Raw genomic sequence first — 13,735 nt, forward strand, 5'->3', positions numbered from 1 at the left:
TTTACCTAATACACCAAAATTGCACGCGGATTGAAAATAGTTCAGAGAAAAAAATCCAAAAAGTCTCCAAATATTTATGGTTCTGAATAGATGCTAGGGGTCCGTCAGCAAACAAAAACTTCAATTTAGAAATTTGCCAAAGTGGGAGACCTTCAAATCATCTCAACGAAAGAGAAAAAGTCAGTTGTGATAGTAACACTATCTTTTATGAATTCGTCATGTTATCGAACTGCATGATTATCCCTAAATCTCGACAGGCAAACGTTTATGCCATGACACTTATGCCAGGCAATACATTTTCAATATAGACATCTTTTCTTCAGCAACTTTTTTGCATTTTTTGAAGTGAAAACTTCCATTCATTTATGCGCTCAGGAATAGCAGGTAATTTTTAATAGCCGATATGCTGTAGTTCGGCAACAACGGATAACAGAGTAGAAAAGTACAAAATTTATATCGAGATAATTTTTAAAATAGGTTTTCTGAGAGTGATTTGCTGTTCCAATTGCCTGCGTACATGTACTAGTCAAGGCGAATTTATTATCATTAATGAATTCGCCTTGGCTGGTTTCCAGCAGTTTTAATACAATCGTATTATAGAGCATGCACACAGGCAATTGGTACGGCAAATCAGTCTAAAAAAAAACAATTTTTAAAAGTTGTCTCGATATAAATTCTGCACTTTAATAATAAATTCGCCTTGAATATATGCTATTCGTTGCAAGTATGATAAAATGGTATAATAGAATATTATTGACAACATCCTGTACAGAGTGTAGTCTTTGTATTACAAAAATTATCTCTGTGCAACTCTGCACTTGTGTGTCGGTCAGAAAATTAGCTGAAAACGTATGTGTCGATTGAAGTAATTACACGAGTGTAAAATCCTTTCCTAAAAACGGTGAGTCTTTGCAAAATATTGTTTGAAATAAAAATGAATTAAAATGGTTTACAAATTGAAGATATCATTAATGTCGTTACAGGTAATCAAAGCGTTCCAGCCACTACGCTCTTGTACAGCTGTATTGTGGAAATTTCATCCACGATATTTGAAATCGTATACCATCAATTGCATTAGGGGACGTACCTTCACATTTGCCAGCGAAGCACATTTCAGTGTTAAGAAAGTAGCAGCTGCCCCATTTAGTGCTTACCACACAGAATCGTTACCGACAACTGCCGCTTCAAAAGAAGCTACACCAAATTGGGGGTCAAAGAAAAATAAACGAAAAGTAAGGTTACGATTTAACGACATAATGAGTAATCCCGAGATTGAAGCAAAGTTGGCACCATTGCGGGGTGCAGTGCAAGAGCAAGGGAATTTGGTGCGCGAACTGAAAGTGAAAGGTGCATCAGAAATCGATATTAAACGAGCTGTAGCTGAATTAAAAGCTCGCAAAAAGTTGTTAGAAGATCGCGAACTAGAGCTTACTCCCAGTGTCGTCACTTTCGATCGCTCGAAAATGGAAGACTTGCTTAAACGACGTTTCTTCTACGATCAAAGTTTTGCAATTTACGGTGGCATCACAGGCCAATATGACTTTGGCCCAATGGGATGTGCTTTGAAATCAAATATTATCTCCTTGTGGCGTCAATTTTTTGTTCTAGAAGAGCAAATGCTTGAGGTCGATTGCTCAATATTAACGCCCGAACCTGTTCTGAAAGCTTCGGGACATGTGGATCGTTTCGCAGATTTGATGGTAAAGGATGTGAAAACTGGAGAATGCTTCCGGCTTGATCATTTGATAAAAAATGCATTGGAAAAACTATCAAAGGAGAAGACTGCAACAGCGGAATTAAAGGCTGAGTGTGAAGATATTGTTATTAAGCTTGATGGCATGAATAAGCAGGAGATGTCCGACGTACTTTCAAAGTACAGTATAAAGTCTCCGCTGACTGGTAATGATTTAACTGAACCGATTGAGTTCAACTTAATGTTTGCCACGCAAATTGGCCCCACCGGGTTAGTGAAGGGATTCTTGCGTCCAGAAACAGCTCAAGGAATTTTTGTTAACTTCAAGCGTTTACTAGAATTTAACCAGGGCAAGCTACCTTTTGCTGTTGCTCAAATTGGCAATTCATTCCGGAATGAAATTTCGCCACGTTCTGGTCTAATTCGCGTTCGTGAGTTTACTATGGCTGAAATAGAGCATTTTTGTGATCCTGTTCATAAGAATCATCCCAAGTTTGAAAGCATTGCCGACACCCGATTGACACTTTACTCTGCATGCAATCAGATGGATGGTAAATCAGCACAGCAAGTAACCATTGGAGAAGCTGTAAGAAATAGCCTAGTGGCAAACGAGACTCTGGGATATTACATGACCAGAATTCACCTTTTCCTCTTAACAATAGGCATAAAACCAGAGTGTTTGCGTTTCCGTCAACATATGAGCAATGAAATGGCTCACTATGCTTGCGATTGCTGGGATGCGGAGTGCCTTACTAGCTATGGCTGGGTAGAGTGTGTCGGCTGTGCCGATCGATCCGCTTACGATTTAGGTCAGCACACCCAAGCCACCGGTGTTAGACTAGTGGCTGAAAAACGTTTACCCGAACCCAAGACAGTGGAAGTGTCTGAGATTGTGCCCAACAAACAAACATTAGGAAAAACATTTAAGAAAGATGCAAAGTCCATTACTGATGCTTTGGCTAAACTTTCTTTAAACGAAGTGAATGAAATTGAGCAAACCTTGAACGATAAACAAGAATTTGTGCTAAGCCTTCACAATGGTAGCGAATTCAAATTGACATCTGATACTATCTCTGTGAAGCATGGCACAAAAACCGTACATGTAGAGGAAATCACTCCTAGTGTAATCGAACCGTCATTCGGGATTGGTCGCATAATGTACGCGTTGCTTGAACAAAACTTCCAATGCCGCGAAGGCGACGAACAACGTTGTTATTTCACTCTGCCCTCAGTAGTGGCACCTCTAAAATGTTCCATACTTCCGTTGTCTAACAACGCGGAATTCAATCCATTTATACGTCAGTTATCTACTGCGCTAACCAAAGCAGAGCTTTCGCATAAAGTGGACGACTCGAGCGGGTCGATTGGTCGTCGTTATGCTCGCACCGATGAAATCGCCATTCCGTTGGGAATAACTATTGATTTCGACACGCTGAAAGAGCCTCACACTGTGACCTTACGTGATCGAGACTCCCTGAAACAAGTGCGGCTTGGAATAAATGAAGTTATCGATGTAGTTAAAGATCTCTCTACTGGCAAGATTAAGTGGCCTCAAGTGATGGAGAAATATCCCGTATTTGAACAACAGGAGGCTACGAAGTGATTCATAAGAAGCATTTAAAAATGTCCATGCTATTTTGATAATGTTTTAGATTTCTTTAATTTTTTTACGTTTTGTTTTATGCTAAAGTACGAATATAAATTATAACCGTATTGCCTAATGCTGACAACTAAACCAACATTTAAGTTTAATTCAGTTGTTTTATGGAAATGATCTATTTTTATTTTCAATAATGAAAGGGAGTAGGAATTCATTGTCCAACATTAATTGCTGTGAAAGGTAAACAGCGATTAAGAGCCTTAGGATTCGCTGTACTCAATCCAAATCCGAAAAGGATATTTAAGTAATATATGGGAAACTGTCACCGATAAATGTTGTGTAAGCTAAATAAGTGCGTAAAGTGAGGCTGTGAAAAAGTGGTCAGTGTAATGCGACGGACATGTTGGGTCAATTCGGATGGTTAGGTGTTTAGCCCGCGCTTGGATCTATCCACCAGGAGATGTATGAATTGTCGGCTGAAAAGGCTCGCACATATCTTCAGATTCAATGAAAAACAATCACCGTTTGAAAGGAGTTTAAAAAATAACTTAAATTTGCTCAACAGTTAATCTCTCTATTACTTTGAGAAGCTTTAAACTTTGTAATTTTCACATCTAAGGCCCAGTTTTCCAGTGCTAGTTCAACTGAAGTGAATTTTTAATTTAAACTTAGTTTAGTTGGAAGGCAGAATTAAACTTTAACTAAAAAAAAGAGGTTGTCTGTAAAGTCGTTGTTGATAGTTTAACGTGACAACGTCATAAGAAAATATTGATGGAATGGTTGCAATTTTCAAAACAAAATTTAAATTTTATTTGTTTGATAGATATTTTGTATGGATATAGAGGAGGAGGTAAATGGAATTGCAATGGAATAGGTCAAGTTACATTTACACAAACGTGAAAAATGACGAAACATTTATCAAATTCATGAAAGATATCTTCAATTTCGATTGTGCATCAGACGTTAATAAGTCAACAACACTAAGAGGCAACATCATCGATTTGCCTTTTTCAAGACTCTTTACACTCGAAACACTCCCTTTCATTTCCTACTTTTTCTATCATCGTCCTATTCTCAACAGAGAAATGGTTCATTACCATGCACACAGGAAGAAGGCATATGCAAATACAAGTATGTGAATTTATATACAAATGCGCTTATACATACATATACCTACATATAGGGGAGGGGGAGGCGAGTGTAATGCATCAAAATATTGTATTTGCCGTATATTTTGTGATTCTATATGGATTTATGTGATTATGTGGTGTCTATAAAAAACTTGCTTGTCATACACAAAATAGCATCGTGACCCGGTTGTGACTCAGCGGGTGGCCCAGTTATGACGCACCTTTTTTTTGCACTACGATCATATAGAACTGCCGAATTCCTACATTTTTGTTGTTGTTTAAAAAATACCAACTGCCAACTCGATCAATTGCAACGTATGCAAGCGTCCAGTTCATTTGAAGTGCGCCAACATGCAGGCAAGTTATTTCACTTGCAAACACTGCGAAAGTGACGTGGACGACGACTAGGAATATTTAGATGACGATGATGAATAAAAATCGTTGTCATTTATGGCCATTGAAGGACATTTTCTTTTGTATTTTTCATTATTTTTGCCATTGAAAGCCTTCAAAATAAATAAATCATTAAATCACAACAATTGGTGTGACATTCCTTTCATATTTTCTCATTTCCAGTAAATTTCTTGAGGTGCGTCACAACTGGGCCACTTTTTTTTTGTCCTAAAAAAAGTTATCCTGAAAAAATTTGTTCCAAAATTTTTTGAGTAACTCAAATAAACATACTTTCTTTGGAGAAAAGTTGCGTTTGGTTAATAGTTAAATGTTAAACTTCTTCATTTTTCAATTTGCGGAACTGAGGAAAAAATTTTAATTTTTTTCAAAACCCGCGTCACAACTGGGCCCCCTCCCCTACATGTTCACTCAAGTAGGACAGAGCCAGATGTCGAACGTTGCCGAACGCGGGGACCGATTGTGCTCTTTGTCGTTCGTTCCGCGCTCTCGCTTGCAGTTCAAGCACATTAGCTTACATTTGCTTGCGTACGGAATAGATTCGTATATTTGATATGTCCATATGATTTGTATTCATCTTTACATATAGATATGTTCTTTTTGAAAATTGCGCGAATGGGATATGTATATGCATGTTTATATACATATATTAGTACACAACATATCTTATAAGGTTTATGGTAAATATTACCATACATTTTTTCCTTTATATATAATAAAAAAATTAATAATAACAACATTAAAACAACAGGTATTATTAACAAACTTGGTTTTATTTTAAATTCTTCAAGTAAATCAAATTAATAATAATCAATAAGAAGGCATATGCAAATACAAATACGTGAATATATCTATGTGCATATGCGCATATACATACATATATACGCTCACTTAGGTAGGAGAGAGCAAGATGTCGAACGTTGCCGTTCGTTTGCTTTGTTTGCTTTGTCGTTCGTTCCGCGCTTTCGCTTGCAGTTCATTCAAGGTAACGACAATGAGCAAGGTAACGACAAATGAGCAAGGTAACGACACATTTTTTCGTGCGTGCAGCCGGCTAAATCGAATTGTAAGACGTTATCACGTCAAAAACATGGCTTTAAGAGTTGAGACTTTTATCTCTGGCATCTACCATTCATAATATACTTTTATTTTGTAATTATCTTCAGGTCGTTGTGGCAATCTTAGTAGGATCTGTATAGGTTATCCCACTGAAGCTTCTTTGATTGGTTTGTGCCAGTTGCATACAAATCCAGCGGCGAAAAACGGCGATGGTTCGCAAATGGAAGCGATTCAGAATTTCCGAAAACAATACACCTTTAAGGCTTGCAAACGAGATTAACTTAAGGGGTTACATGGGTTTCGTCGGGTAAAAAAAGACCTATTTTCAATTTTTTTTTTCTATGTAAAAAATTATTTATTTAATTCAAACTTTTTTCTGTCTTATAGATACAACATTTCTAAAATATTCAAAAAAAAATTAAAACTCCTCTATTGTGACGTCATTTCCGTAGACCCCTCGAAAAAAAGGTGCGTCCGCGTTGTCAGCATAACTCCTGACAGGCTCATCAAAAATGAAAAGACAAAAATAAGTGTTTTAGTTAACACCATAAACTCGTGCTTGAACGAAGGAAAGAAAAAAAGTAAAAATTGGAATTTTGGCAGACATTTTTCCAAAAAAAAAAAATGGAAATTTCGGTCAAATTTGCTTGGCATTTTGATTTTTTTTAAATAGTTCTAATTGAAAAAAAAAACAAAATTCTTCGTTCAAGCACGAGTAAATTGTATTTCGAACACCTGTGTAAAATTGCATCAAGATCGTTTGAGTAGTTTTCGAGAACATTCGACAACCGACTTTGAAAATACGGTTCCGAGAAAAACGCGTTTAAAGTTTTGAGTAACAATAAAAGGGGCTTGGAGCTCACACATTCCAAAGGCTGTATCTCCGAATTTATTATTCGGATCGGCTTGAAAATTTACGATAATATTTCTGAGATGTTGTAGAAAGTAATAAGCAAAAAAAAAAAATAAATCGATTTTTTGAACCAACGAAACCCATGTAACCCCTTAAGTAAATTAAAATATTATGAGCATCAGTTCATCTGCGAACCGCAATTCCGCTCTTAGTGCATTTGACAGAATCAGCAGGTTTACCGTTTGCATAATTCCTATGTCACAGCCAAAAATTCTCTCACGTCCATATGTCGCAATCTAGCAGTCAATCATTTTTGTGCGCAACCATGTGTATTCTTTCAACCATTTCTTATGGCAACAAAAATTTCTACAGATCTGACAAACTTGCTGAAAGTACTTTCCTTCTTAAGTTTTACAACTCCTTTAATGGAAAATTTATTGCAAATAAGAAATGAATTAACAATTTTTAATCTACTTTTACAAGCAATTTTAGTAAATGGAGTGCATGTCGATTACTCATAACGTTGTCATTTCTCTACTCTAAATACGGCCTTGTCAAATATCTGTATGGAATTTTCTTTGACACAGGGTGTAAAAAATATTAACGAAATGCAATTGACATGTGTTTACAATGTGTAGTTTTGGATATGCCACATCAAAGTTTTTTTTTCTAATTGGTTTTGCTTATATTGATCATTACTTTTCACTAAAGAATTTATAGGTCTTGTAGTGTTAATATATCGTAACACAAAACGACAACATAACATATGCATGCAGTTGCAGGGAATACAAGATTGCGCCTTTCTAATTCGCCGTGACGTCAGCGCTTCGCATATGTATTGTATCTCATTATTTCACAATTTAACACGCGGTACTTGATTTTTATTAGTTCGCTTAATTTAATCCATTCACTGAATATTCACAAACAAGTAATTTTTCCCCTCTTGTTTATTGTGTTTCGTGTTATTCACACTCATTACACCAGCCGGTTGTCAAAATAAAGAAGCGGCCTTAACAACCGCGCTGTTAGTTCTGCCATTTCCAAACTCGATAAAGAAGCAAAACGAATGGGTCTGGTGGTAAACGAGGACAAAACGAAGTATCTCCTGTCATCAAACATACAGTAGGCGCACTCGCGTATCGGCACCCACGTCACTGTTGGCAGTTATGATGTCGAGATTGTAAAAGGCTTTGTTTAGTTAGGAACCAACCTTAACACCAATAATAATATCAGTCTTGAAATCCAACGGATAATCTCTTGCCACCAAGCGCTACTTTGGTATAAGTAGGCGATTGAGTAGCTAAGAACTCTCTCGACGAACAAAATTAACATTTTTAAGGCTTTCAGAGAGAAAAAGTCTGTGGAAGATTTTTGGGGTTTTCCACGTTGGTACCGAAACGATGGAACAATGAGCTATATGAGCTTTACGACGGCATAGACATAGCGTGGCGACTGAATATCCAGAGCCTACGTTGATTGGATCACTCGTTCAAATGGAAACAAACGTTCCGGTTCTGAAAGTATTCGATGCGGTACCAGCTGGGGTAGCAGAGGAAGAGTATGGCCTCCTCTGCGGTGTAAAGATCAGGTGGAGAAGGACTTGGCTTCGCTTTGTGTTTCCAACTGTCGTCGTTTAGCACGAGAAACAACTGGCGCGCTTTGTTAAACTCGGCCAAAATCGCTTAAGCGGTTATTGGAAGCGCCACCTTCTATATTCTGTACACTGCGGTGGTTAGCACATAATATACAAATTTTGGCATCTTGGTTAAAACAATCCGGCATCACTCCACATGGCTTTTATGCGGATTCTGCATTCGTTATAAGGTTTTCGTACATAGAAATTTATTTGACGCAGATTGTGTTTTCATTCATGCAAAGTGGAAGAATTAAAACATGTGGTGTTGCTGAGAAAATACTAGTTAAACGACGCTATTAATTGTTTTATATTTGCAATTGATTGCGTTTCGACAAATGGAATAAGACTTTTGAAAAAGTTAATAGATCAAGTGCGGAAAATCTTTCAACACTGCTACCGCGTGCTATTTTATTGAATAAAAACTTGCAAAGTTTAAGTCGTAGTGAAACACAATCAAGTGGAAATCCCAATAAAACTTCATCTGTGAATATTTATAAATATTTCGATTGGAAAGAGGAAAGAAAGGAAATAATGAAGTACATATTGGTAACGGGGGGTGTTATCAGTGGTGTCGGCAAAGGTGTTATCGCCTCATCCTTTGGTACTCTATTGAAATCTTGCGGTCTCAATGTAACATCAATTAAGATTGATCCATATATCAATATAGATGCAGGAACATTTTCGCCATATGAACATGGTAAGTTAGGATAATAGTGCTAATAAATGTTGTAATTGTATTAAAGTGCATGCGTATGCTGCCTCAGCTGCAAGTTGAAGGCTAGGCACCGTCATCAGTATACATACTTATGCATACTGCAGAATTACGGGTGCACAAAGATGTATGTGTACTTTTGGCAAATAGTCAACATATTTTTGCATAGCTTTCTTATTTGTTTTTAGCTTAAGTCCATATGAAAATTCTTAATTTAGCACTTTTGTTTTAACCCTAAAAAGGACAATGTTGTTTTTGACTCACCAAAGCGAAGTATATTTCGGTAAAAATCTAGTGTGATTTGTCTACCGTGTACACTAGGCCGGGTCGATTTGTGGGGAGGCAAAAAAATCGCCCATTGCTCTGTGAAAATCATATTCTAGGGATCAAAATAAGAAACTTTGCCGAAGGAACCATACCTCTAAAACGAATTCTGATGTCCCCCAATTTGGGTCGAACTTTTTGTGTCTTTTGTGGGGAGGCAAAAAAAATGGCGCATTGCTCTGTGAAAATCATATTTTAGGGATCAAAATAAGAAACTTTGCCGAAGGAACCATACCTCTAAAACGAATTCTGATGTCCCCCAATTTGGGTCGAACTTTCTTTTCTATAACTCACTTTTCATTTACATATGCTCTGACTAAATAAATTTCTAAGAGAAAAAATTGTTATTATAAATAAATAATAAATATTATTATAAATAAATAAAAATAAAGAAAAAACATAGCCATTTAGCTGATTTTTTTATGTAAAGGCCAAAAATGGTGATATTTTTAAATTGAGGGACATCAGAATTCGTTTTAGAGGTATGGTTTCTTCGGCAAAGTTTCTTACTTTGATCCCTAGAATACGTTTTTCACAGAGCAATGAGCGATTTTTAAATCGACCCGCCCTAGCGTACACTTGGTTTAAAGTTCAGCATTGTCGAAACGAAGAAGCCTAATATTCACCTGTTATAATTATTGTTATTATTATTTGTAGGGGATACAATCTATTTATGCAATACAAAGTACTTTAATTTTTTGTAATACTTTCTAAATTGTTCATTGAAGGGGGATAAGCATGGAAGGGTTGGTGTCGAAATTCTGTTTGTACAAAATTCTAAAAACAAAATTCTGCTTTTTAAAATTCTGCTTTTTTAAAATTCTGCTTTTTTAAAATTCTGCTTTCTAAAATTCTGCTTTTAAAATTCTGTATTAAAATATAATGTTAACAATGTTAAAGAGGTAATGTAATTATTTAATTTATTATTATTATTATTTTTTATTATTATTCGAGATATTAAATAAAGATAATAATAATAATTTTTTCTTCAGTTTCGATAGAATCCACAGTATTTTTGCGTAGAACTCTTTTTCGCGTGGGCGGCCTTCGGCCGCGCTTCAAAAAAATAACCCTCATCAGTCCGACTCCGGCTACGCAATCCACCGTAGTTTTGCGTAGAACCCCTTTTCGCGTGGGCGGCCTTCGGCCGCGCTTCAAAAAAATAACCCTCATCAGTCCAACTCCGGCAGTATTTTTGCGTAGAACTCTTCTAAAAAAAAAACGAACAGCTGCGAAGAATTATTAAGAAAAGAAATGAATTAAGTCACACTACATATTTAAAAAGAATCCAAAAAAATATTGTATTTGGCTAAACTAAAATATTGTTATCGCTTAAACATATACATATGTATATTTATGGAATAAATGTTTATTTTGTTACTTCTTGTATGACGAAAATCACAAAACTTGAATAAAGCAGAATTTTTCGCATTAAACATGCAGAATTTTGAAAAAGCAGAATTTTAAAAAGCAGAATTTTTTTGCAATTTACAGAATTTTGTCATCCAGAATTTTGTAATACAGAATAATGACACGCTCCCAGCATGGAAGCAAGAATGCTTCCACACGGTTTTCGATGAATAATTTAAAAAACGTATATAGTAGTCCCCAACTAATTCAATTTGAAAAGTTGCACAACTGTCTGGAGATTCAATTAACCGTTAGTCGTTTAATTGAACAGAAATCCCGCTTACTGCATTTGGTTTTAATTAAATTTAGCAGGTGCCGGAGAATGAATTCATTTTTTTCATATAAACATGAAGTGCGGGCATTTCCGTTTTTTTTCTTGCACCATTTTTAAGCTGTGTCGAATGAATGACAAGTGATATTTGGCTGAAATTTTTCTTTATGCTTTTGCTAGTTTATTAGTAGTTTCTACCGTTCCTATTATTTCATACTTTGCTCAAGAGTTCTTGCGATGTCTATAAAATTTACCAATTTGATTATTCCAACATCTTCTTGGTTGGATTGTCATTAATATATATTATTTATTTATTTATTTATTTTTTTTATTATTATATTTTATCATTTATTATTAGTGAAAATGGAATTCTTTGTTATTCGGTTTCTTCAGACTTTGAATATTATTAATATTATAATTTTCTTTTAATTATCATTAATTTTTCATAAGATTTCATAATTTAATTTTCCATTCAATTATAGTTTTTTCGCATTTCGAATCTCTCTGTATTGAATGTTGTTTATTTTAACAACTTTGGCATAAGAGCACTTCTGATACATAAATTTGGCTTTTAAAATTTTTCAGTAATTGTGAGAATTAAGTTTCCTTTTTTTATTATCTAGCTGTGGAAAATGGCCGGCTAGTGAGCATATAAGGCCAGTGCAGTCAGATTCTAGTTAACCTTTCCGATATCACTTTGGTTAAATAATGTTTTGATTGTTGCTGTAAGGTACGAATTCCTGTTGAATATTTTGCATTTCCGGAGAAGGTGGATTTGTTTTCCATACACCGAAATTAAGAAAAACATTTTTCTAATAGCGGCAATGGCAAACCTCCGAGTGTATTTCTGCCATGAAAAAGCTCCTCATAAAAAAAAATCTGCCGTTCGGAGTCGGCTTGAAACTGTAGACCCCTCCATTTGTGGAACCGTAATTTGAGAAGAAAATGGAAAAAACTGAATTTCGTGTGCTTATTAAGCCGATTCACCCTTAGAAACCCACTGTTTCGTCTTTTGTTTGGTCTCTGGTGTGTGATGATGGATCCATGTTTCGTCCACGGTTACAAAACGGCGCAAAAACTCCTCCATATTGCGATTAAACAACGCCAAACCTTCCTGTGAAGTTGTTACACGATTGCGTTTGTGGTCGACTGTGAATTACTGGGTAGTCTGATAAAGGTAGCTGTAAAACACAAACTAACTGACGCAGCACGCTCAAATTTTGACAGGAGTCAACTGACAGATGCCTGTTGCCAGGAGCAGTATTTATTTTTCAGTAAAGAGGTCAGAAATACAAAAATTCACGGACTTATTGATCCGCCCTCGTATATATCATGCCCAACAAACAAAAACTGAACTCTACGCCTCGTCCAGTGTGTGCAATGAGCTAATTGGTTAACCAACAAAAAATTGTTTTTAATTTAAAAAAATTACAAAAAAGAAAAAAAATGTAATTAAAAAAAAATTACAAAAAAAAAATTCTTAATTGAAAATAATTAAGTTAAGTTTAATAATTTGTAAAAATAGTGAATGAAAATGAGGAATACCCGTGATCATTCTCTTGTTTGTTCGACCGCAATGCCCATCGCTTTTGCTCTTGCGTTCACTGAACGCAGTTAAGGTTACAAAATCGGTACTTAATCTTCGGAAGGCACACTGGGGTGTGAGTCAACCCGCCAAATATTTTGTAGTTTGTTTATTTCTAACATATGGAAATATACCGTTATCTGTATTTTAGCAATGCCGATTTTACGCTTCTAATTCATGCGTAGTAAGTTTTATGCAGATTCTAAAAAAGTGATTGGGTGAAATTTAACCCAATGCGTAGTTCGCGTGCATTTTTTGCATATACAGGCAACGTGTAAACAAAGTGTACGCCGTACCAAATCGGATAAAAAATTTTCTATCTAGCCTATAATAGATAAAAATTAACCTTTGCTAAGCTAAATATTACTTATAAACGTACAGAGTAGACTGTCCACACCTCATGGGCGTTACCCATGGCAAACATTTTAAAGTTTCTATCTTTGTAACTGTTCACTAAATTCTCTATTCAGATATAATTTGCTCTTTAACAGTACTTTATAATCTTTTTAAACGGTGTATTTTTAATAATTTTTAGCTGGTAATTTTTGCTGTGTAATTGTGTAATTTTTCAATTATGTTTGTGTATTAGTGGAAAATAAAAGACTAACTATATTTTAGCTGTTTGTTTGACTTTATGCTTTTATATGGTATACCATTTTGTTGATGAATTTCAGCTTTATTAATTCACGAAACTCTCGAAACTTTTCCCTTTCTTTAGATACCAGTTCTTTGTCTAACACATACCATGTCCGTAGTGCGTTTGGGTGGATGGAGTTAGCTCTAGGCATCTGCGTAGGGCGTTGTTTTACACTGTTAATTACTGAATACATTTCTAATCTACACTACCTTAGTTTTTTTTGCTCCAAAGTTTTCGGCAGATCACTTGTGGTGGTTGTGGAATTGAGTTTCAATAGGAGTTTTGTCGTTAAGTATAGTATGTTAGGCCGTGTTTATACTGGCGAACATTTGTTCGGCGAACACGAAATATGTTAGGCTATTTATTTATTTTTTATTTAGGATTATTTTATAAAAACATAGTTTATACTATAAC

The 13,735-nt window shown here is 35.5% G+C and overlaps 2 protein-coding genes across 3 annotated transcripts in view; both read left to right on the forward strand.

Moving 5' to 3' along the window:
- The first annotated feature begins 528 nt into the window (after window positions 1–528).
- LOC129241189 (glycine--tRNA ligase) lies at window positions 529–3,428 on the forward strand. 2 transcript variants are annotated; one of them, XR_008582127.1, is made up of 2 exons: window positions 529–901; window positions 984–1,099. XR_008582127.1 is itself a non-coding variant. In XM_054877396.1 (2 exons), the coding sequence occupies exon 2, from the start codon at window positions 972–974 to the stop codon at window positions 3,294–3,296; it is 2,325 nt and encodes a 774-aa protein (XP_054733371.1). In that variant the 5' UTR covers window positions 798–901; window positions 963–971; the 3' UTR covers window positions 3,297–3,428. The 2 variants fall into 2 exon arrangements, 1 of the variants encoding a protein (XP_054733371.1); XM_054877396.1 differs by having other exon boundaries at window positions 798–901; window positions 963–3,428.
- A 5,477-nt stretch (window positions 3,429–8,905) lies between these two features.
- Window positions 8,906–13,735, forward strand: part of LOC129240119 (CTP synthase) — a 31,663-nt gene continuing 26,833 nt past the window's right edge. Inside the window, exon 1 of the mRNA XM_054875642.1 lies at window positions 8,906–9,079. Within this exon, the coding sequence (XP_054731617.1) occupies window positions 8,914–9,079 (166 nt within the window). The 5' untranslated portion in view covers window positions 8,906–8,913. The remainder of the gene's footprint in view (window positions 9,080–13,735) is intronic.

The sequence above is a fragment of the Anastrepha obliqua genome, chromosome 3 (assembly GCF_027943255.1).
Source record: "Anastrepha obliqua isolate idAnaObli1 chromosome 3, idAnaObli1_1.0, whole genome shotgun sequence".
In the NCBI taxonomy this organism is placed as follows: domain Eukaryota; kingdom Metazoa; phylum Arthropoda; class Insecta; order Diptera; family Tephritidae; genus Anastrepha; species Anastrepha obliqua.

Coding starts and splice junctions, on each gene's coding strand:
- LOC129241189 (XM_054877396.1), top strand. CDS start 972: ATGTCGTTACAGGTAATCAAAGCGTTCCAGCCACTACGCTCTTGTACA.